At 37.7% G+C, this 24478-nt stretch overlaps 1 protein-coding gene across 1 annotated transcript; it reads right to left on the reverse strand.

The window, feature by feature from the left end:
- Positions 1 to 1973: 1973 nt before the first annotated feature.
- LOC126812433 (EF-hand calcium-binding domain-containing protein 6) lies at positions 1974 to 23834 on the reverse strand. Its single transcript, XM_050538825.2, has 15 exons — positions 23609 to 23834; positions 17727 to 17830; positions 16740 to 16837; positions 15405 to 15653; positions 14717 to 14854; positions 13821 to 13942; positions 12856 to 13019; positions 11632 to 11828; positions 11041 to 11148; positions 10526 to 10702; positions 9761 to 10018; positions 9056 to 9299; positions 7320 to 7492; positions 5783 to 5942; positions 1974 to 4471 (listed from the first exon to the last, which is right to left on the reverse strand). Exons 1-15 carry the CDS (start codon positions 23832 to 23834, stop codon positions 4223 to 4225), a joined length of 2667 nt encoding a protein of 888 aa, XP_050394782.1. The 3' UTR covers positions 1974 to 4222.
- Positions 23835 to 24478: the final 644 nt, after the last annotated feature.

Here is a 24478-nt window from a genome sequence, read left to right on the forward strand (position 1 = left end):
CTCAACTCACAGAGGGATCGAACCCACGACCTCTTGGTTAGTGGGTTACACTATCTTTGAAAAGTCACGAACGCTTCTGTGATCTGTATACCCCCTAGAGGGCTATTAGGTCGCATATAATCAGCTAAACATTAGTTAAAGGAAAATATTGGTGTCAGTCATTATCACATATGTTTTTATTTTAAATGAATAAAAAAAGGGACTATTTCTTTTTGTCTCGTGTTCTCATATCTAGTGACATTCCATTACTATTTTGAATTATCAGATATCCTCTTACAGTCTCACATAACAACTTTTAGTCTTCGAAGGAATTATTAGTGAGACGAAATTCGCCCGTGTATCTGTTATCACTCGTCACTTCCGTTAGATATATAGAAGGATAACTCGTGTTTTCCTTTTGCGTCCGTCACTTCCGTTTCTTGAAATCTTCATAACGCCTCTATCGTAGAATTGATCTCTGTGTTAAAATTATATTTGGAACATGTTTAACCAGCTCTGACACATATGTGATAATGACTGGCACCAATATTGTTCTTTAAATGCTTCCCGGTGAGTATTGCCGATATTTAAAACAACAAACCAACGAAACCAACATATCATTCATTATAAGTGTAAAATATTAAGCGATAACATAATATAAAAATATATGAATTGAAATGAAATGAAATGGGACTTTATCAACCGTGGTGATGAAGACCGGAAAATTAACTCAATAGTTCCCGGACGATTTCAGCTTGAATCCTGATCGCCGAGAATTTTGCGATGTTTTCAATCCTGTTTGGTTGTTAATCTAATCTAGACAGTGGAATATAAAATGTGCCAGACAGATAGTCGCTTCAGAAAACAAATCAACGCAACATATGTTATGTTTAATAAGTTAAAAGCGTGATATTTTAAGAAACTTTATTTACAAAACGAAAGTAGAAAAGATGTAGAATTTGTATTTTTATGGAAGTGGTAAGCCGGTTGTGTGACAATTCCACCTTTTATTGGTTGATGAAATTAATGTTGTTTATTTTGATTGATGGGTTTATTTTAAAATCAATGAAACTTAGGATAATATTATTGAAGTAGTAAAATTGTAATTTTTTATACAGTGTATGTAGAAATGTAGTTGTTTCATAAAATAAAATATACTATTCAAATTTTTATAGTAAGTAATTTATACAAAATGGGATCAACTTTGTAACAAGTGTCTTGTTGAATTCTTGTTCTACAATTTGTAAAATCCCAAGGCCGGTTGTGTCCAGACGTAAGGTTTAGAAGTTTGTCATTTAAAGATAGATTAGTTAAGATGTCAAAAAAAAGAGAAAATATTGAAAATTGCAGTCAAATTACTTTATTCTGAATGAAATTTTGGATTAGAAATAGGCACCAACTGTCTCCGCACCGTCTACGAGAATAGCCGATCGTTTGATTGACAGACGATAACTCCGCCCACATATTCTAGATTATCAAGTAACATTCTTTATGCCTACGGTACCTTTGATTGTCAGTCCTTTCATCGACAGTCTCCGGTAGTGACGTCAGTAATTAACGGTAAATGTTAGTTTGGTCAGCCATTCAATGATTTAATTATTAAATGGAGGACTGTTTAAATCCAAGCTGTATCCAAGTCATCCGAGGGTTACCATTTACTAGTTTGTGCATGTTACTACACCCAGGGTTGAATAGGACTATCTTAAAAGCCCTAGTTTTGGATTCTAAAGGATTAAAATCATTCGATAAATGATAAATAAAGAGAGAGAGATGGGGTTTAACGTCCACTCGACACAAACTAGGTCATTTCGGGACTAACACATGGTTCAATTTTATTTCTATAATTTGCTTGCGCGTAGGGGTCTTTAGCAGTGGGAGGAAACCGGAGGACCCGGAGACAACCCACGAGGTTGGACAGGCGACCCTAGATAAATAAAGAAATCACCGATTGGTTTTTTATTGATTTAATGCAAAACATAAATAATGATCAAGATATAAATAAAATACAAAATAAATTACATACAAATAATTAAAACAATTGTGGGAAAACTTTTCAGTATACTGCATCATTAATATTATAGCAGAAAGATCTGGGCCCTTATTCACGAAAACTTAAACTAAGATAAAATCGAAATTTTAAGAAATACTGCAATTCGATTGGCTGACCAGTAAAATCAATTTGCATATATCCAATGAAGTTGCAGTATTTCTTAAAATTTCGGTTGTAACTTAGTTTAAGTTTTCGTGAATAAGGGCCCTGATATCATAACAAAGAACAAATTATTCCATAATTACAACAAACAATTTTAATTTACAATTAGATTATATAACAAATCAATCTGCTTAAAATACAGATCTATATTTCGTTTCGTTTTTTATAATTTCGATGGCCTACACTACATGAAGATCTGACCAGTTGTGTTGGTAGGTCATACGAGCAGCTTTGGACCCTATGACGTAAGACATTAAAATTTGATCGGCGTTGATGTTTCTTGTGGGTTACTCACAGTTCCGTGCACCTCACGCCAAAAACTCGCTGTAACAGACCGTTTCATTGGCTAATCCCTCACATCATCCAGAACGCATGTTGTATAACAACGCTTACAGATCCTAGTGTAGTAAAGACAAGTAAAACAAAAAACGAAATAGGACCTGTGTTTTAATCAGATTGATAACCAATTTAAAGTAGCTAAGTCTCTAACGAATCGTGTACCATAATGCATTTCAGCACCATTTGGAACAAGGGACTCAAAGAACGCGGCTAGACATATTCCACAAGTCATGTCATATGGTAACACCATATTCTTATCTGGAGAGCATGTACAATAAATATCATCGGTGTAGTCTGGAATAACCAGACGCTAAGTATTGCTATTAATTTAGAATTCTGGCGTATTTCGCCGAACATAACTGATTAGAAATTACAGTAAAAACAGAAACGGTTGAATGTAAATCAGTTTATATACATTCATATTACATTATTATATGCGTTGCGACCCATTTGTGTCCATTTCTAGGTCCCAAATATTAGCGATTTAGCTCCTTTAAACAATTAGTTCTCAGCGTACTAAGTAAATAAACAGTCCATGACGTCATCGCGACCTAGCCCGTATTAAAAACCAAGATAAATGACCAAGCTTGGTGCCTTATGATTATGTGCAAGATTAACAGTTCATCTTCAGCGGGCTAAATGTCAAGACCGATAGCAGATTTCGCCATAAGTCACGAGATGTAATGAAATCAAATGAAATGGGGTTTAACGTCCTACTGTTCTGCTCCTATACTGGGCTAATGAAGACGGGCATACACCATACAGTGTGCTATGAGGGAAATTTTGCCCGGGCGGCGCCACTATCGCCTACTCTTATATCGAATTCCAACTGCCAAGGGATCTTTACGTGCATTCCAATGTATACACGGGACCTCGGTTTTTCGTCTCAACCGAAGGACTAGACAGCTGTCCTTGTCAGGCCCTCCGGAGATGTAAATAGGGTTAGGACACGTGATTGTTGACGAGCTTGTGTGTTAGGGTTATGGTTATGGGTATCCCTAATTACATCTCGTGAGTGACCTATGATGAAATGTGCTATCGGTCTTGGCTTTTAGACCTTACCCATCAGATCGTTCAATAGATACACATCTCTCTAGGGGGGTACTCGATTGAACGTTCCGGAATTGAATTCCCTCAATCCCAAAAATAGTGACAATCGAGTGAAAAGGGGTAATTCGGGCTATAACGCATGCGTCGACTGAATAAGTAAATATCTCAGCCAACCATGCAGCCCTAACACATTCGTTGTGTTTAATTACGTCACGATTCTACTCACACCACCTCCGTGGTCGGGACTGACAGAACTGTGACAGAACTCAAATCCGCGTTACCCGATTGCAATTATGTCAATTCTGGCCGTTCTGGACTGTGAATCGAGCATCCCCTAGTAGAAATGACCGTTTAAACTTTAGTGTACCCATCTGTCTGCTGACTCGCTGTAACGGGTCCTAGTTATTATATATATAGTTAACGAACTTAACAGTTGACGGACGGTGGACGGACTGTATAATGAGGCCCATCAGTGACTTTGACTTGTGTAAATGGTCAACAATGAATATCGAATGTCGACAAATTGCCAACTTCTCATATATTTGTAAACAATAATCCGAAATGAAGCCTATTTGGACCTTCACATTATTAATCCCTAAAATGAAGTTCGGAGGCCTTAAAATCATTGACCTGATACAATATTCACTGTGCCGATGTTTTTACGCTGAGTCTTGTGTTTGGTCTCAATGTTTCTTGTATAAACTGATCATATGATATCTTTCCCGACATTCCCTTGTCGAATTCAGACATCACGTGATAAACCTCGTCTTCATCTAACATAACATTAGCAAGTTTTAAAACCGACCGGAACTCAGGAAGAGACAAATAACCATCTCCTTTCAAATCTAACTTCCGGAAGGCACGACGTAATGTCTTCCAATCGCCAGACATCTGTAAATATATCAAAACAAATTATAATTCATTAATGAAAATTAAACATACATTATGACGTCACATTAATAATGACGTCATTGTAATAATCATATTAAACATACATTATGCAAGAGCTAAATCTGCCTATTGCAGGTCTTTCTTTAGGTCTTCAATGTTATCTAAATCATTAATTAGACATTAACTAATTTATTCAGGCCATAATCAACTCTCGATGGCATCGGATTTCTCTGATATTAAATAGATTAGAACTGTTCAGCCATATTTTGATTTAAGCTAAAAATGGAGGAGCGAGACTTAGCTTCGAACAACCAGTATGGTGGTTGCAATTATTGCACACGTCTTGTCAAACCTTCAAAGGCTAATATCTTCGCTCGCAATAAAGTAATTTGAATAAAATTTTCAGTACTATTCATTTTACATTATCTATTTTCGAGCTATTATAGCAAGAATGGCTAGTTCTTGTTCTAAATCTTACATAATGTATCTTTAAGTTGTAATTGATGGTGACTACAGGTGAGCATGACACCGATTCATTAACCAGGAATGTGAAGATCAATTGTAATAGCTTGTTGACGAAGGGAGATTGGGTGGCCGAATGGTTAGCGCGTATCATAAGGTCTTTCATTGAGTCAACTGGCATGGTTTCGATTCCACGGCTGTACGTGACAAGGAGTAGGGTCGCCTGTACAACATCCTCGGTTTTCTCCTACTATGTTAAAGACCCCTACGTGCAAGCCAATTATTGAAATGAGATTGAACCATACGTTAATTTCAAAATGACCTAGTTTGTGTCGAGTGGATGTTAAACCCCATTTGGCTATCTCTCTTTTTGACTAAAGGGAGCCGCCATGGCTCGTGAGCGAGACGCTGAATCACTGACTAGGAAGTCCCAGGTTCCATCCCGGCGTTGGTTCAGCAAGTCCAGCGGGATGTGCCATCCTGGTTATATATATACGATTGGTAGCACGTTAGAGACTCCCTGGCAGTTAGAATTCGAAGAAGAAAAGCGCCGATGTCAGATCAAGATTTCCCTGGGGTATGCCCTGTTGGTACACCCCCCCCCCCATTTCATTTCATTTAAAAACAATACACCAAAATAGAATATCGCCGTATCTTCCATTCCAAAGGGGTTATAACAATATTGCCATTCTGGATATTTCATTGGTTGCACTCAGGAACCGGAAGTACCACAAGAGATTGGATTTTTATTTCTGCTTCGTCATACGCCACTAGTCACACCTATAAGAGTTCAAACATTTCAACTTTAGATCACGTGATATATTGTAAAACCATGGTTACGGTGTTTACCTTCTGTCTTAGTTTATCTGTGATACCATATAATACTTGCTGGCCTTCATTTGTATCGCCATCATCTATTGGTTGATTTAATATGCCTATCATATCGTTACCATGACGCCATGTTTGTTGTTTCCATGCATACGGTTTTAAAAAGTCTATGTAAGAAACCCTGAAATACGAACAATCAGTATGGGAAAAGTGCTACAAAGTAAAACAAAAAGAGTGAGAGAGAGAAAGTAGGGGTCTTTAGCGGTGGGAGGAAACCGGAGGACCCGGAGAAAACCCACGAGGTTGGACTGGCGACCCTACTCCTTGACTCAATGACAGACCTTATGATCAAACGCACACGCGTTAACCATTTGGCCACCCAACCCTCCACAAAGTAAAACAGAACGTAACCCAAGAAAAGACAATTTTATTTAATGGCATACTAGTTATTAGCTAGACACTAACCTTATGCATTGGCATGGCATTGACAGTAAGTGTGGACATATAATGCAGCTGTCACAGACTCTGTCCGACACATATTATCACACAACGTGCAGATTATGATATTTCGATGGCCTCTACTACATGAAGATCTGACCGGTTGTCATACGAGCGGATTTTGACCCTGATTAACCAATCAGCGTTGATGTTTCTAGGTGTTACCCACAGTTCAGTGCACCTCACGCCAAAACTAAGTAGGAAATGAAATGAAATGAAATGGGGTTTAACGTCCTACTGTTTTGCTTCGAACTGGGCTAATGAAGACGGGCATACGCCATACAGTGTGCTATGAGGGTAATTTTGCCCGGACAGCGGCACTACGGCCTACTCTTATATCGAATTCCAACTGTCAAGGGATCTTTTACGTGCACGCCAATGTGTGCACGGGACCTCGGATTTTCGTCTCATCCGAATGACTAGACAGCTGTCCTTGTCAGGCCCTCCGTCCTGCATCACTGACAAGGGGGAACCACCAAAACTAAGTAGGACCTGTATTTGAATCAGATTGAGGCTTGATTGATAGTAAATATTTTAAAGGGAAAACTAGAAGTAGTATATGAAACCTACGTCATAAAAATACCAGGCCCCGAGTTCACGAAACATTCTCAGAATTTACTCAAAATTGTTCGTCTTATTTTAACTAAAATATAGCCCTTTATAAAACTTCTGTTGTTTTAATGTATCAAATACATCAATAAGAAACTATGTGCAAAGTTTTGTGTTTCTGAATCAAGGATATTTCTCATAAAGTGTGATTGAAAGTTGGGTAAATTCGTAACTTAAGTATGGCAATGCTTTGTGAACTCGATAACAGTATTGATACATGTAGGCTATATTGGAACGCCAAAAACAGCTCAGTTTACTACATTGGGATTTAATACATTAATGAAATGGAAGCTTATAGTTTAGTCTTATGCATGCTTGATTTTGTTAAAAGGGCAAAATGTAAGAAAGGCCCCAGGCCTAATTTTCTACACTTTTGAAATAAAGTAATTATTATTGTTATCATTATTATTATAGTTCACGTTGTTGTGAATAAAATGCACTGTAATCTTACCTTCCGTCGTGTCTAACGTTGAATTTATCGACTATTCTGTTTAATTCAGGATCAGACAGCTGTACACAGAGTTCAGCTAAAACATCTCTAAATTCTTCTACAGATATATAACCTGTATTGTATACATCCATAGATTGAAACTCTTTACTTAATTCTTCAAATAAATACTCGATCTGAAATAACATAATATTATATCAAATAAATACTCGATCTAAAATAACATAATATAATATCAAATAAATACTCGATCTGAAAAAAAGATAATATCACACCAAATAAATACTCGATCTGACATAATATAATATCACACCAAATAAATACTTGATCTGAAATAACATAATATAATATAACATTAAATAAATACTCGATCTGAAATAACATAATATGATATCAGACCAAATAAATTCTCTATCCGAAAAAAAAACCCAAACAAAAAACAAAACGTGTGAGTTAATCACCAAACAACCCCAATAATTACCGTCACTTTTACTTATCCATAAGTTTGTCAATTTTTTTTATAAAATCATTTAAATTTTTGATAATTATGATGTATAGAATGTGCAATACTTTGGACGATATTGAGAAAAAACGATCTTATAAGTTCTTTTCGGTGATTCGTGCGACCCTTATTAAATCATCATCATTATCATCATCATCACCATTATTAGTATTATCATAATACGGCATCATCATCATCAGTATTAGTATTATTATTATCATAATACGGCATCATCGTCATCATCATCATCATCATCATCATCATCAGTATTAGTATTATTATTATCATAATACGGCATCATCATCATCATCATCAGTATTAGTATTATTATTGTTATATACATTAGCGTCATCATCATCATCATCATCATCATCAGTATTAGTATTATTATTATCATATACATTAACGTCATCATCATCATCAGTATTAGTATTATTATTGTTATATTATTATCATATACATTAGCGTCATCATCATCATCATCATCATCATCAGTATTAGTATTATTATTGTTATATTATTATCATATACATTAGCGTCATCATCAGTATCAATCTGATTAATATACAGATCTATATTTCCTTTCGTTTTTTTGATACTTTCGATGGCCTACACTACATGAAGATCTGACCGGTTGTAGCGATAGGTCGCGTCAGAGGTCATACGAGCGGATTTTGACCCTATGGCGTCAGACATTTGATAAACCAATCAGCATTGATGTTACTAGTGGATTACCCACAGTTCCGTGCAAAACACGTCTAAAGCTCGCCGTAACAGACCGTTTCATTGGCTAATCTCTCACATCATTCAGAACACGTCAATGATAACAACTCTTCCAGATCCTAGTGTAGTAAAGACAAGTAAAACGAAATTTTGAACTATAAAAACGAAACGAAATAGGATCTGTGTTTTAATCCGATTGAAGATTTCTATGATAATATTGTTATCAATCTATACTAACATTTGTGACTGTCGTTTGTCTGTCTGTTTGTCTGTCTGTTCGGGATTGGCGGCTACACTAGGTCTGCCCCGAGTCTGAAATTTGGGGTATAGGGGTAGCTAGGACCGGGGAGTAACATAGGCCAGGTGGCGTTAGTCTACCGCTTCCGGTTTCGGGGTTATGCCTCCCGAGCGAAGCCGGGCATGCTTCTAGTAACTCAATAAGATAAGTCTGTAAAAATAATTTGAAATTCATCAATCTTAGAATTCATGATATTTATGGATAATCTAAACTTACTTTAGCTCTGACGTGATCTTCCAGTAGATCTCTGGTTGAGTTGAGTTTACGGGATCGAATCATACAATCGGAATCACCGTGTCTCGGTGGTCGAATCTTGGCGTTAGGGTAAGCAGCAGATCGCATGCTGTATCCAAAATGGCGGACAAATTGAAGAAATTCAAGAGTCATGTCAGAATTGGTGATAAATGTCTTCCACAAATCTCGTATTTCACCGCGGGATACTTCCGGCGAGATGTCAAACCTGTAATTTTTAGAAACATTGTTTACTAAATAAAAGTTGTGCACCAGAAGTCGGACAAAAGAACATATCTCAAAGCGGACTCGCTACATCTGATGATGTCCCAAATAGAAAGTGTTACTAGATGTTCCACAGACAATGTTTCTACTATAAATGGACTGTCCACTCGACACATATTGTTCAATTTTATTTCAATAATTTGCTTGGGCGTAGGGATTTTTAGCAGTGGGAGGAAACCGGAGGACCCGGAGGACACGGAGAAAACCCACAAGGTTGGGCAAGCGATCCTACTCTTTGTCACGTACAACTGCTGAATCGAAACCACGCCAGTTGACTCAATAATGCACCTTATGATACAATACAACAAGCATGCGCTAACCGTTCGACCATTTATTCCCCCCCCCCCAAAGGTTCAAAGGTGAAATGCTTTAGACCCCTAGACAATATAGACATTTATAATTTACCTTTTAAGAAGATAGTACATCGTTTCTTGTGTAATACGTCTCGTGTTCGTTTCATCTATATTATAAAATTCACGTTCAACATCTTGATATCGTCTGTTTAATAAATCTTTAATTAATTTAAATAATTCTTGGGTTTTACGTCGTCTTGGTGCAACTTCCTCAAACTCTGCTTCCCCGGGTAACGCTGGACTTCCGGTTCTAACGGGCACTGGTATATCCGGTCTCTTCTTACCGTTAAATAAACTTTGAGCTTTACCTCTAGAGTAAAATAATATTGAATTTACAGTAACTTAGAATATCAATCTGATTTAAACACAGATCCTATTTCGTTTCGTTTTTTAAAGTTCAAAATTTTGTTTTACTTGTCTTTACTACACTAGGATCTGGAAGAGTTGTTACATTACCGGCATTCTGGTTGAAGTGAGAGATTAGCCAATGCAACGGTCTGTTACGGGGGAGTTCTTGGCGTACTCTGCGCGGAACTGTGGGTAATCCCCTAGAAACGTCAACGCTGATTGATTAATCAATGTCTGACGTCATAGGGTCAAAATCTGCTCGTATGATCTCTGACGACACCTCCCAAAACAACTGGTCAGATCTTCATATAGTGTAGGACATCGAAAGTATAAAAAACGAAACGAAATATAGATCTGTGTTTTAATCAGATTATTAGAATGTAAATATATTTTCTACAATGGGATGACCATATATGGTTTAATGTCCAATCTGATTAAAATACATTCGTCCTAATATGGTCTTACTTACTTGGTATCAAACTGTTTCATAAATTCACCATAAATGACGTCACCATCTTCATCTAAAGGGAGATGATCCACAAACGATTCAAACTGGTCGTCACGTAGCTCGAGATTAAATCTGCTCTCTACAGCTGCTCGAAACGCTTCTAAACTAATTCTATCCATTCCTAATTTATCGATATTCCTAAAAAAAAAAATATACCAAATGCAATTCCTATTTTATATATATTTCTAAAAAAAACATATAAACCAAATATAATAAATAATTTATCGATATTACTACAAAAAAATATAAACCAAATATAATTTATAGATATGTATAAAATATAAACCAAATTTAATTTATAGATATTTATAAAATATAAACCAAATTTAATTTATAGATATTTATAAAATATAAACCAAATTTAATTTATAGATATTTATAAAATATAATTGATCATTGCTTATTTGAAAATAGTCTACGATCGATGTTAAACCACATTTCTCCCTCTGCCATCCCCCCCTCTATAATTAACTTACTTGAAGGTTGCGAGTAAAGCAAGGAAATCTCTCTGGAACATGTTCATGAGTTGACCTTCTATAGCGCTTAAAGTTGAATTACCAGCAGGACTGTCTGATCGATTATATCTACAATAACAATATGTTAAACATTATATAACGGTGCAGCCGCGGTGGCTCAGTGTGTAAGGCGGTAGCTCAGTGTCCTGGAGGTGTTGCTGGACTGAGGCACAGCTTCTAGTTCTTCGGGTGGTATGAAAACCCGAGGTCAGAATGGGACAGATAAACAAAATGTTAACCCCCAATTCATTTCATTTGATTAAAGGTATTCATTATAAATTGGCGGTAGCGCCGCTGTTCGGATGGGACGAAAACCCGAGGTCCCGTGTAAGTAAAAGATCCCTTGGCAGTTGGAATTCGACATAAGAGTAAGCCGTAGCGCCGCTGCCCGGGCAAAATTTCCCTCATAGCTCACTGTATGACATATGCTCGTCTTCATTAGCCCAGTCGGAGCAGAACAGCAGGACGTTAAATCCCATTTCATTTAACCCAGTCGCTGCAGGAAAGTAGGATGTTATTTATTGATATGAGGAATATAAACGTATAAATTACCTGTGTTTAGTTTGTGTAAGTATATTATGCACCATACCATCTTCTGATCTATCTTGAAATCTATGTAAAAAATCTCGATAGGGAATTCCCCGTCCCTGAGTTCGTACACTACATCGTGATAAAAACGCTCCTAATAAAGATTTATCTAACTTGAGTCCATACTGTTCTAACACAATTAGAAAATCATCGAATGATACCTACAAAATATAAAAACATTTATACTGATTTAAAACTTGTTTAGAGATACATTATGTAAGATTTAGATAAAGAGCTAGCCATTCCTGCAATAATAGCTCAAAAATAGATAATGCAAAATGAAAATATTTAAAATTTCATTCAAATTACTTTATTCTGAGCCAAGTTATCACTGTTTGTAGTTTTGGCAAGATGTGTGCATTGTGATAACCAGGGCATTGGTATATTCGAGACTTAGCCTCGTTTTCACATTTTTAAATTAAATTTTTAAATGGCGAATCGTTCTAATCTAGTTCAAATCTCGAGTATCCATGCCATCAAGAGTTGATTATGGTCTTGTTTTGTTAATAAATGTCTAATTAATAATTTAGATAACATTTCAGACCTAAAGAAAGACCTGCAATAGGCAGATTTAGCTCTCGTATAATGTATGTTTAATATGATTAATACAATGACGTCATTATTAATGTGACGTCATAATGTATGTTTAAATATGTCTACATATCTGTCGGTCAAGTTTGCAATAATTTTAACGATATCGATAATAGAAACGCTCTTGTCGGTTCTTGCAAGTTTTAAAATAATTTATCAAATCTTCATACATTTTCAACATATCAAAAATTATATTTTTTCCACCTCCAATCTAGAAAGTGAAATTTAATGCCATACATTTCCAACATATCGACACAAACTAGGTCATTTCGGGACTAACATATGGTTTTTAATTTAATTTCAATAATTCGCTTCCGCGTAGGGGTCTTTAGCAGTGGGAGGGAACCGGAGGATCCGGAGAAAACCCACGAGGTTGGACAGGCGACCCTACCCCTTGTCACGTACAACCGGGGATTCGAAACCACGTCACTTGACTTCAATGACAGGCCTTATGACACAGCACGCGCGTGATAACCATTGGGCCATCCAACCCCCCTCCAAAATATCAAAAATTATATTTTTTCCAACTCCAATCTAGAAAGAGAAATAGAAACCTAATGCTACTCCATCAAAAGTTTTAATATCTTTATTACTTACCACTCCATTATTTTCTGTATCTTTCTTTTCAAACGCCTCCTTCATGTCGAAAAAACCTTCTCTAAATTTATCTTTAAGCCATCTTTCTATATCTAACTGCTGTTTTCGTTCCACTTCGCGTTTTTTGGGAGTTCTCTGTCCACCTTTTTCCGATCCACTGCTATCTGTTAAATATAAATGGAATGAAATGAAATGGAGTTTAACGTCCTACTTGTCTGGATTGTCTGGAACAATGAAAACACCTTGCCACATCGTGTTGCATTTCAGACGCTTTTAACATGTGGATAAAAACTTTAAACCTTAGTAGCCACCTAAAGCTCAGCCCACACGGGTCGTAGGTTTTGTAGCTCGCAGACAAGCAGCAAGAAACCTGGTGAAAATTTTGTATGTGCAGGACCAAAAGGCTCTGCGGCCAGTCTGCGATCTTCTACGGTGCCGAACACATGGAAATAGAGACTATTGGCAAGCGGATTTCTCCCATCCGTATCCGTACCCTATACATGATACAGGGCGTCAATGTATTTTAAGAGTTTGGGCAGATTTTCGCGTCGCGTACGTATGTGTCGATGGGCTGAGCTTAGCTCTTTTACAGCATGGTGGCAATAGATTCATAAAAACGCTATGGCACAGCACAACATTTTAGCGCCTAAAAGTAGCAAAAAGGGCGGTAAAAAGACGACAATGTTATACGGACCTTTTCCCTATGAAAGCTGATGGATACGCCCTGCCGTATCCGTGTGCCGTTTCACGTATGAGAAATACACACACATTGATGACGTCATTCACAAAATCCATACGGATACGCGATACGGACCAGGAATTTGCGCTTGCCAAAAATCTCTAATGACGCGTAAATCTCACGCAATGGTTTACTAAAATTTTCCCCGTAGACTGCCCGTAGTAACACGTACGGCGGGTTGTAAGCTAGGCATAACACAACAGTAAATAAAACTACAAATTGTTACCATTTTCTCCAACAGGTGAAAGTCTACCGTGTCCACCATCTTCTGTAATATATCTCGTTGGTACACCCAAATATTTTAAAAACTTGTCACCCTTTATAACTCCCTCGTTATCACGATCATATCTACAGAAATATAATATTACATATAAAACATGGCGGATTATTATATAGGTAATTGGGGCCATGGCGGATTGTTATATAGGTCAGGGGATCACAGTGGCTAAGTGGGTAAGACCCTGGCTCGCTAGCCTGGAGGTCAGGTGTTCGATTCCTGCATTGGCCGAGAGAGTTCATCGGAATTTTCCGGCGTGGTTTCCCCTTGTCAGTGATGCAAGACGGAGGGCCTGGCAAGAACAACTGTCTAGTCGTTCGGATGGGACGAAAAACAGAGGTCCCGTGTACACATTGGCGTTAAAGATCCCTTGACAGTTGGAATTCGATATAAGAGTAGGCCGTAGTGCCACTGTCCGGGCACAATTTCCCTCATAGCACACAGTATGGCGTTTGCCCGTCTTCATTAGCCAAGTTCGGAGCAGAACAGTAGGACGTTAAACCCCATTTCATTTCATTTATATAGGTCATTGATGCCATGGCGGATTATTCTGAAGGCCATTGCGGCCATGCACTAGGCTAGAATCTTCTTAGTCATTGTCTTGCCTCTGCCCACACTGAACACACTTCCCTTTTCAGTACCACAGGGGCCACGCTTCATAATTTTGCTTGAAAAACATTTTATTTTTTTTTCAAAGAAAATATGACCATGTATTTTGTAAGGAGTAAGCATATCCTGCCTCATGTATAGCACACATTATGTGTTTAACATTGAAAGCAGGTACTCTGATAACTGAGAGCAGCACGCGGTTTTTTTTTTTATTGTAAAACAAAAGTAGGACTTACTTATTCCACAGTTTATCAAACTCCTCGTCGTTCAGATTAAACGTCATTTTATTTAACTGCTGTCTAAACTCAGGTTTTAAAATTCGTCCTGATCCCCCGGAATTTATCTGGGGTATCATATCCCCCAGTTCGGTAAACCTGGCAAGATAAAAACATGGTTTATTCGGGGTATATTATTATCATATCAGAGTACTTATTCGTGGATATCATATCACCACAGGGTATCTATTCGTGGCATATCAAAGTATTTGTTCGTGGATATCATATCAGAGTATTTATTCGTGGTTATCATATCAGAGTATTTTTTCATGGCATATCATATCAGAGTATTTATTCGTGGCATATCATATCAGAGTATTTATTCGTGGCATATCAGATATTTGTCCCTGGCATATCATAGTATTTATCCGTAGCATATCAGAGTATTTATTCGTGGGTATCATATCCGAGTATTTCTTTCAGAGTATTTATTCGTGGGTATCATATCAGAGTATTTCTTTCAGAGTATTTTTTCGTGGGTATCATGTCTAAAGCATGGTATATATTCATGAATATCATAACTAAAGCATAAGAGTATTTTCTTCTTACTCATTTGCGTTTTTGGCTCGTTTTATTGTTTTCTTTGGTGTGGGCGGGGGAGAGTGTGTGGGGGTGCGGGGAGGGTTGGGGTTACATTTTATATTCTTACCTCTGCCTAGCCCTTTCCTTAAGTTGAGTATGGACCTGTGAGGCCGTCATATTGACCCGGTCGTTCCGATTGATTGGATCCATCCACTTTGGGTAATTTCTATCCTCGTCGTCCCGGAAGACGGAGAAGAACTCGGTGAAGCTGATGATAGCTTTATCTTTCAGACCCAGTCGCTCTAACAATCTGGTGTTCTGAGATTGTCCTAATGGACGATTCAAAAGAGTATGAAGAATCCTTGAAAAAGCCTCCCTGTTGAATAATAAGCAATTTGATAAATATATATTAAAGCACGGCGGGTTGAGTATCATCGTATTTTTTTTAGACGGGAACAACGGGAATAATAGATTTGTCTCCCTTGAAATGATTTCTAATCTGAGTTCATAATAGAAGCCTGGATACAAAATGATATTTCTAGTTAAATAACCAGTACTATCACCTGTCCGGAGTCAGTAAAATATACAGCTTGGTCACGATCTCAATGCAACAATAACAGCACAATTTACTCGAGTAATGGATTGGTCGTAGGTAACATCTCGGTATTGGCCGAGAAAATATCTCTGGTATGAAAAAGCAGTGTTCACGTGATAGTTGGAATTCGAAGGACGTTAAAGTAGGACGTTAAACCCCATTTCATTTCAATGAACTAGGTGATGGATCGCCAAAATGAAAATATTGGACAGGGAGAAATATATTATTATATTCTTAAAACTGAAGGTATATATAGCTGAAGTAGAAGATGGCCGCGGGATAGAAATGGCTCTACTACTGATGTCTTCCGCCGTACTCCAGCCACAGTAGTGGCTCGTCCTACGGAGTTCCTTTGCACAAGTTTTTTAGTCAAATGACTACAAAAAGGTTACTGGCCTATAGCTCCCTTAATTTACACATAAACTGACCCAAAACAGTACTGCGTCTACCTTAACATATAATAAATCAATTCCAATTGAAATAAAGGTGAAGCCTTACCGCATAATTATATGATTTGATGAAACCCAACTGCTACGCGAAATTTCAACTGGCTGGTGTCATGGCGACTTGCGTAATACGTAATTACAAGAAACATCGCTATGCAAATGTAGAAAGCACAACCACAAAGAAAAACTGTTCGGTAACTATTTTAGTGGTCTAGTCTTCACTATTTGTCATAGAATTACTTATTCCAATACAAACTGTAATGATATGTGTTGACATGTTTGAACCTATTTGAACTTGCGTAAGGAGTCTTAGACTGTATCAATTGTAGCGGTTAAACACACAGTTTAACGTTACAAGTATAGTAACTAGGCCGCGGGATAGACCAGGATGTGCGTGCTATCTCAGTACCATTGAACTTACCTCGAGACATTGCCTTTACCTTCCGGGTCATTATCTTTAAATCGTTTCTTCACCTCGCGGTAATTATTCCTTACTTTATCCTTTAATAATGTTTCCAACTGCAATACACAAAAAAAATCATATTTAAGACGGCGCTAAAGTGTGTGACGTTCATATTCAATAAAGAAAGATAATCAAAATCATTTGACCAAATTTTCATGTATGGACAGACTCTAAATTCGTTCATATTTTGAGGGAGACACTGCGACGCTGGCCCAGAAAGGCGCCGACTCACCAACCAGTAGGCCTCGGGTTAGACTCAAATTTATTTCTTTTTATAAACCTGAAAAAACATTTGAAACTATCCGATTAAAACACAGGTCCTATTTTAATTCGTTTTTATACTTGTTTTACTTGTCTTTACTACACTAGGATCTGGAAGAGTTGTTATTATTGACGTTTTCTGAATGATTTGAGGGATTAGCCAATGAAACGGTCTGTTATGGCGAGCTTTTGGAATGTGGTGCACGGAACTGTGGGTAATCCACTAGAAACATCAATACCGATTGGTTAATCAAATATATGACGTCATAGGTCAAAAGCCGATCGTATGCCCTTGACGCGGCCTATCACTACAACCGGTCAGATCTTCATGTAGTATAGGCCATCGAAAGTATAAAAGAACGAAACGAAATATAAATCTATACTTTAATCCGATTGCATTTGAAATCAAAAATGAAATGAAATGAAATGGGGTTTAACGTCCTACTGTTCTGCTCCTAAACTGGGCTAATGAAGACGGGCATACGCCATACAGTGTGCTATGAGGGAAATTTGGCCCGGGCAGCGGCACTATCGCCTACTCTTATATCGAATTCCAACTGCCAAGGGATCTTTTACGTGCATTCCAATGTATACACGGGACCTCGGTTTTTCGTCTCATCCGCATTTGAAATCAAAACAAAGATATAAATTTGTAGACTGTGTAGTGTCTAATGTTATCTTTACCTCATCTATCTCTAGTCGTGCTTGTGTAGAAGATGCTGACATCCGGGTACCTGATCTACTGGGTGGTACCACTTCCTCTCTGTCTCCTAACCCCGCTCTACTTCCTGTACAAAATAACATCATAATAAGTCATTACGTATATAGGTCATCAACTGCATCTCAGCTAAAGATATATATTTTGGGCTAACCTCGATCGTCATTACTACCGTTGGTACGATAATAAATACAAAATGTATTGAAATCCACTAAATATCTTAGACTAACGATGACACCGAGAGTTAATTAAGCTCTTTTCATGTTAATAAATGTCTAATTAATAGTTTATATAACATTTAAGGCCTAAAGAAAGAACTACAATAGGCAGATTTATCTTTTACATAATGCATCTTTAAGGGGGTCCATAACCTGTCACGGTGTTCGCTGAGAAAGTCTGTCGGGATATTCCGGCGTTGTCCCTCATTGTCAGTGCTGCAGGACGATGGGACGGGGGGGGGGGGTGTAAGGGACGGCGTATAGTTAACCGGCTGGCACAAAAAAACGAGGCCCCGTGTAGGCTACACATTGACCAATCTGATTACAATACAGATCTATATTTCGTTTCGTTTTTTTATATTTTCGATGGCCTACACTACATGAAGATCTGGCAAGTTATAGCCATAGGTCACGTCAGGGGGTCAAAAGACCGATTTATGATCCTATGACGTCAGACATTTGATTAACCAATCAGCATTGATGTTACTAGTGGATTACCCACAGTTCCGTGCAAAACACGCCTAAAGCTCGCCGTAACAGGCCGTTTCATTGGCTTATCCCCGACACCATTCAGAACACCAGTTAAATAACAACTCTTCCAGATCCAAGTGTAGTAAAGACAAGTAAAACGAAATTTTGAACTATAAAAACGAAACGAAATGGGATCTGTGTTTTAACCAGATTACACATTGACGTGTACGTAAAAGAACTATTGACAGTTAGAATTCAAAATAGGAGTAGATCGTAGTGCCGCTGCCCGGTCAAATTACCCTCACAGCACGCGTTTCGTTAGCACGGGTGGAACAGGACGTTAAACCATTTCATTTCATTTCCTTGGTTAAAGGCGCAATTGTATCTATTGAGGTCCATCATCATATGACGATTGACGTTGTGTATAGCGAGAGAGAAAGAGAAATGGGGTTTAATGTCCACTCGACACAAACTAGGTCATTTTGGGACTAATTTACGATTCAATTTTATTTCAATAATTCGCTTGCTCGTGGGGGGTCTTTAGTAGTGGGACGAAAACGGGGGACCCGGAGAAAATCCACGAGATTGGACAGGCGACCCTACTCCTTGTCACGTACAACCTCGGAACGAAACCACACCGGTTGATTCAATGACAGCCCTCCCCCACCCTCCCTGGCCCCCTGTGGCTCTTTGTATACACATGCGCTGCGTCTTATAATATCATTTCAAAATGTTAGCCAATTTTCTTATATAAAAATATAAACTAGATTATATATGTCTCCTGCTTTAAGGGTTTATTTATATTAGGGATTAAATGGGGTTGTATTCAAGTATTTTAAGGATTAAATCCCTCGAATAATCTCAACTTATCATCTAATCTCGGTTGACCTTTGTAGAGGTCAAACTGGTGGGGATCTAATCATGCGAGTTGAAATCTGGGATTATAATATGTCAAGTATTCTAATTGATAAAACAAGTTGATGTGTGATAAGAAAAGGCGGAGTTTCTGGTCTCAAAATATATATAAAACATAAATTGTAATATTATGTTTGAATTCTAAAATCCCTTGGTTTTATTAAAAAGTCTCCTTGTCAGTGATGCAGAACCGAGGGCATGGTAAGGAACAAACGTGTAGTCGTTCGGGTGGGACGAAAACCGGAGGTCCCGTGTACACATTGGCGTGCACGTAAAAGATCTCTTGGCCATTGGAATTGGATATAACAGTAGGCCGTAGCGTGCTGTCCGGGCAAAATATCCCCCATAGCACATTGTATGACATGCCCGTCTCCATTTGCCCAGTCGGAACAGAACAGTTGGACGTTAAACCCCATTTCATTTCATTTTTTTTATTATTAAAGGGGATAAATCAATAGTTCGTATGGATTTAATGGTTCGAAAGGTCCAAATTTCATTTCAGCGATGCAAGCCAGAATTCACTAATATCCCCAATGTTATTTAAAACGGTAAGAGCTAAATGTACCTATTGCAGGTCTTTCTTTTGGCCTTAAATTTTATATAAACTATTAATTAGACATTTATTTAGTCACATGACAAGATCATAATTAACTCGAATGACCAGTACGTTGTTTTCGATCAATGTACACATCTTGTCAAAACTACAACCATAAATAACTTCGCTCAAAATAAAGTAATTTGAATGAAATTTTCAATATATTCATTTTGAATTATCTATTTTTGAAATATTATAGAGGGAACAGTCAGCTCTCCCTCAAAATTTTACGTAATGCCCCTTCAAAGATTATCTCGTCCTAATCTCAGTCCCCAAATTGTCAAATTTAAAATTCATGATTTCTAACCTAAATTTCGAATGAAAAAGATGTAGTTTGTGGGAGAAAAACGCAGTCACATAGTGGTTTACTGTGTTGTCGAGACGGTGTATATCTATGGTTTGTTCTGTCTGCGTGTAGTCGTACAGTTCTCCTGTATTGTTTAATAGCTAGTTGTTTGGGTGATCCCTATATTTACCGCCCCCCCCCCTCCCTCTCTCAACCCCCAAGATAAAAACATAGAGAGATTAATTCGATCATGATCAGTGTTAGTAAGAAATATTATATTCGGTGTTCTTGTCAGGTTAACAATAATTTGTAACGACTCGTTGCTTATTGTGTTTTTAGTAGTCGTTATATAAGTATAAATATATACTATAAGAACTCACCGTGACGAGATCATCAAGTCTAACGAATGCCTAGACAATACAATATAATAGTACGGTACTTGATAATCGGGTCTGTAAGCTAGGTAGATATGTAATATGAAACCCGACCAGGAGGTATGCCTGTAAATTAGGCCTATCTACTTGTTAAACTAAATCTGAGATATACTTGCTTGTCCATAACAAATATATGTTTAAATATTTATTTAATTTTTTTTTATAATATCCTCCCTTTTTTGTTCGTAAGAAATATTTTAGTTCTATACTTGCTTGTCCATAAAAAATATGTGCTTAAATATTTATTTAATTGTTTTTTTATAATATCCTCATTTTTTTGTTCGTAAAAAAATATTTTAGTATATTAATTTAGTAACATAATCTAGAGTTAAAAAAAGGTAACGAAAATATATCGAATTTATTTATTATTACTAGCAATATGAAAATGCACCAAAAGAAGTCCATAAAATGCCAATTTCGGTCGAATATTCGAATAGTGTTCGAGTAGTTACTTGGAGTATTCGAATACTGTACAATTTTAAAAATTACTTCGAATGTTCCAATACGATTTGAAAACAGACTTCGGATATTCGAATAGTACCCGAATAGTACATGTACTCTACATGTATTCACTAGCACTAAATGACTTCGAATACTCGAATAGTGTGTAAAACCCAGTGTGGAGTTTAACTGAGTAGAGTTGGAGTCATTAGAAGTTAACATGGGAGATTATGTTTGTATTATTTGTTTATATAATCTGAAGAGGTTTCTAATATACTTTCACTTAATATATAAATTATACTAACTACAGGTTACTTGGTGCTATATCATATTACATATCAACCACGGAGAGTAGGGGATTAACGTCCACTCAACAAAAAGTCATTTCGAGATTTCATAACAATAATTCGCATGCACGTAGGGCTATTTAACAGTGGGAGTAAAAATGGAGTTTAACGTCCACTCGACACAAACTAGGTCATTTCGGGACTAAAACAGTAGGAGGAAACCGGAGGGTCCAGAGGAAACCCACGAAGTTAGATAGGCGACCCTATTCCTTGTCACGTACAAGGTTTTGATCGAAACCACGCCACTTGACTCAATGATAGACCCTATTATCTAAAGCCCGGGATGAATAGAAAGACTGAATGTGTCTTACGCCCCTTGCGGGGTTGGATGGCTGAATGGTTAGCGTGTGCACGCTGTATCATAAAGTCTGTCATTGAGTCAACTGGCGTGGTTTCGAATCCCCGGTTGTACGTGGCAAGAAGTAGGGTCGCCTGTTCAACCTCGTGGGTTTTCTCCGGGTCCTCCGGTTTCCTCCCACTGCGAATTATTGAAATAAAATTAAACCATATGTTAGTCCCGAAATGACCTAGTTTGTGTCGAGTGGACGAGTAGGCGATAGTGCCGCTGCCTGGGCATGATTTCCCTCATAGCACACTGTATGGCGTATTCCCGTCTTCATTAGCCAGAACAGCAGGACGTTAAACCCCACATGTCATTTAAATTCCGTATGTGTAGAAGTATCGACCATCGCCTGGGAAAGATCTAACAAGTAATAATGGCTTGCAAAGACAGAGGCAATTAGGATTTATGGAACAGTTTTCCAATTTAAGATCGCTCTAATTCAAGAAATAATTATAGTTAATAAAATATTTAAAATAGTGACTGTTTCATGTACTAATGGTGATATTGTTTTGTCTTTGAAAACTAATCAAACGAACGGAAAACAATTTAATTATATCGTGTCATGGTTGGTATTGGTTGGTATATTGCAAATTAAAATGAAATGAAATGAAATGGGGTTTAACGTCCTACTTTTCCGCACCGACAAGTCTAATGATGACGGGCATACGCCATACAGTATATCATAATGTGTACTACGAGGGACATGTTCCCTGGACAACGACACTACGGCCTACCCCTATATCGAATTCCAACTGTCAAGGGTTCTTTTACGTGCACGCCAATGTGTACACGGGACTTCGACTTGTCTGGCCATCCCACTGTTCTGCACCACTGACAAGGGAAATCCACGCTTTGCAAATTAACGGGACAATGGCTTCCTTGATGCGTTGATTTAATTCAAGTCGCCGATGCCGAGCGAATAAAATGTGATTGTTATTGGTGGGATTATGAATTCTTTTTTCAAACTGCACGTTGTGGAAGTTGTATCTCGAAAAGGGAAAGTTGTTATAAATGGTGAAATTTTATTCAATATTTACAAAGATATCATGCATTATAAAGGCGGATTAACACCCACACAACATAAACTAGGTCATTTCGGGACTAACATATGGTTCAATTTTATTTCAATAATTCTCTAGCAGTGGGAGCAAACCGGGGTACCCGGAGAAAACCCATGAGGTTGGACAGGCGGCCCTACTCCTTGTCACATACAACCGGAGAATCGAAAGCACGCCAGTTGACTCAATGACAGACACCGTTATCAAGCAATGATGCAATCAAACATGTAACATATTGCAGTTATAATAAACCTAATGAATTGTATCCATAAAGATGTCTGCTATTATATATTGCTTTCATTAAATTCCTTTTAAAGATAACACGCAATACACACAGATATCGTTAGCAACAACTGTTATCTCCAGAAGCACTAAGATAATAACGGATGTGGGGATTATCAGTATAGACTTTATCACATTCAATGAAATGGGGTTTAACGTCCTACTTTTCTCCACCTACTGGGCTAACGAATACAGGCATACACCATGCAGTGTGCTATAAGGGAAATTTTGACAGGGCAGCGCCTCCTCTTATATCAATTTTCAACTGTCAACGGTTCTTTTACGTGCACACCAATGTGCAAACGTGATCTCAGTTTTTCGTCCCATCCGAACGACTAGACAGCTGTCCTTGTCATTAGTTAAAAAGTATGACCGATGTGGATGCAATGAATTAAACCTACTACGGAAAACCTCTAGATTGGTAAAGAAAAAACACAAACTATATAACATGTACTTACCGAATATGGGCATTCTCGGTTTATTCGGATCCCCATGTGATATTTCCACACCTTCCGGGATACTGTCAATCGGCGGTGCCGTGGCAAAATTATCCTTTCTAAAACTAAGACGACTTTCTCTCATGCCAGCGGCACTGAAACTCTTTCTGGCTTTGGGTTGCGGCTCACAGGCTAGAGGTCGACCACCTTGGGACGTCTGGGAAAAAGGTCGGCCCGCTTGGGACATCTGGGAAAATGGTCGGCCCGCTTGGGACATCTGAGAAAAAGGTCGGTCCTGGGATCGGGAAACTCCCGTGATCCCCATATTGCCCGGATTTTCCATCCTGGATAACGGATGTTGGATCTCCGGTAAACTCAAACGGGTCTGCATCACACTCATCTGCGACGCGGAACGCACAACACCGGCTTGCGACATGGTAGAATCTGTACAAACGTGTATTATCCAAAGTGATTTTTAAAACGTAATGTTGTGTTTTTAGAATTGCTAAATCTACTCTCAGTTAAATCAAAAGTTCGATTAGTTTCCAATCGATATAATTGTCTGTCAATACACTACAGCTCTCTATATTCACATACTTGTTAATTTACAATCTAGAAAATAAAAATAAAAACACATGTCAGTAACTGAAAGCAGGTTAAATACAACTAGGAGTAATCAATCAATTTAAATCGATCGATCGATCTTTATATAATAAACATTGTAAGATAACCATCTGGGTACCAAATAACACAAACCGATCGTTTTATATGTTTTTGTTTTGTGGAACAGGCAAAGCCTATATTAACACTTCTCCCGGTTACAAATAAATAATATACAATATATTGAAAAATAAAGAAGAAAAAAGGAATAGATAAAAAGGAAAATATATA

Source organism: Patella vulgata, chromosome 2, assembly GCF_932274485.2.
Source record: "Patella vulgata chromosome 2, xgPatVulg1.2, whole genome shotgun sequence".
Lineage (NCBI taxonomy): Eukaryota > Metazoa > Mollusca > Gastropoda > Patellidae > Patella > Patella vulgata.

Excerpts from the sequence above, each read along its gene's own strand:
- LOC126812433 (XM_050538825.2), bottom strand. The coding sequence starts at position 23,834 with ATGTCCCAAGCGGGCCGACCTTTTTCCCAGACGTCCCAAGGTGGTCGA. Across the intron at positions 17,831-23,608 it reads ACCGAGAATGCCCATATTCG|GAAGTAGAGCGGGGTTAGGA; the intron begins GTAAGTACATGT and ends TATTTTGTACAG. Across the intron at positions 7,493-9,055 it reads AAGATCACGTCAGAGCTAAA|ATCGAGTATTTATTTGAAGA; the intron begins GTAAGTTTAGAT and ends ATGTTATTTCAG.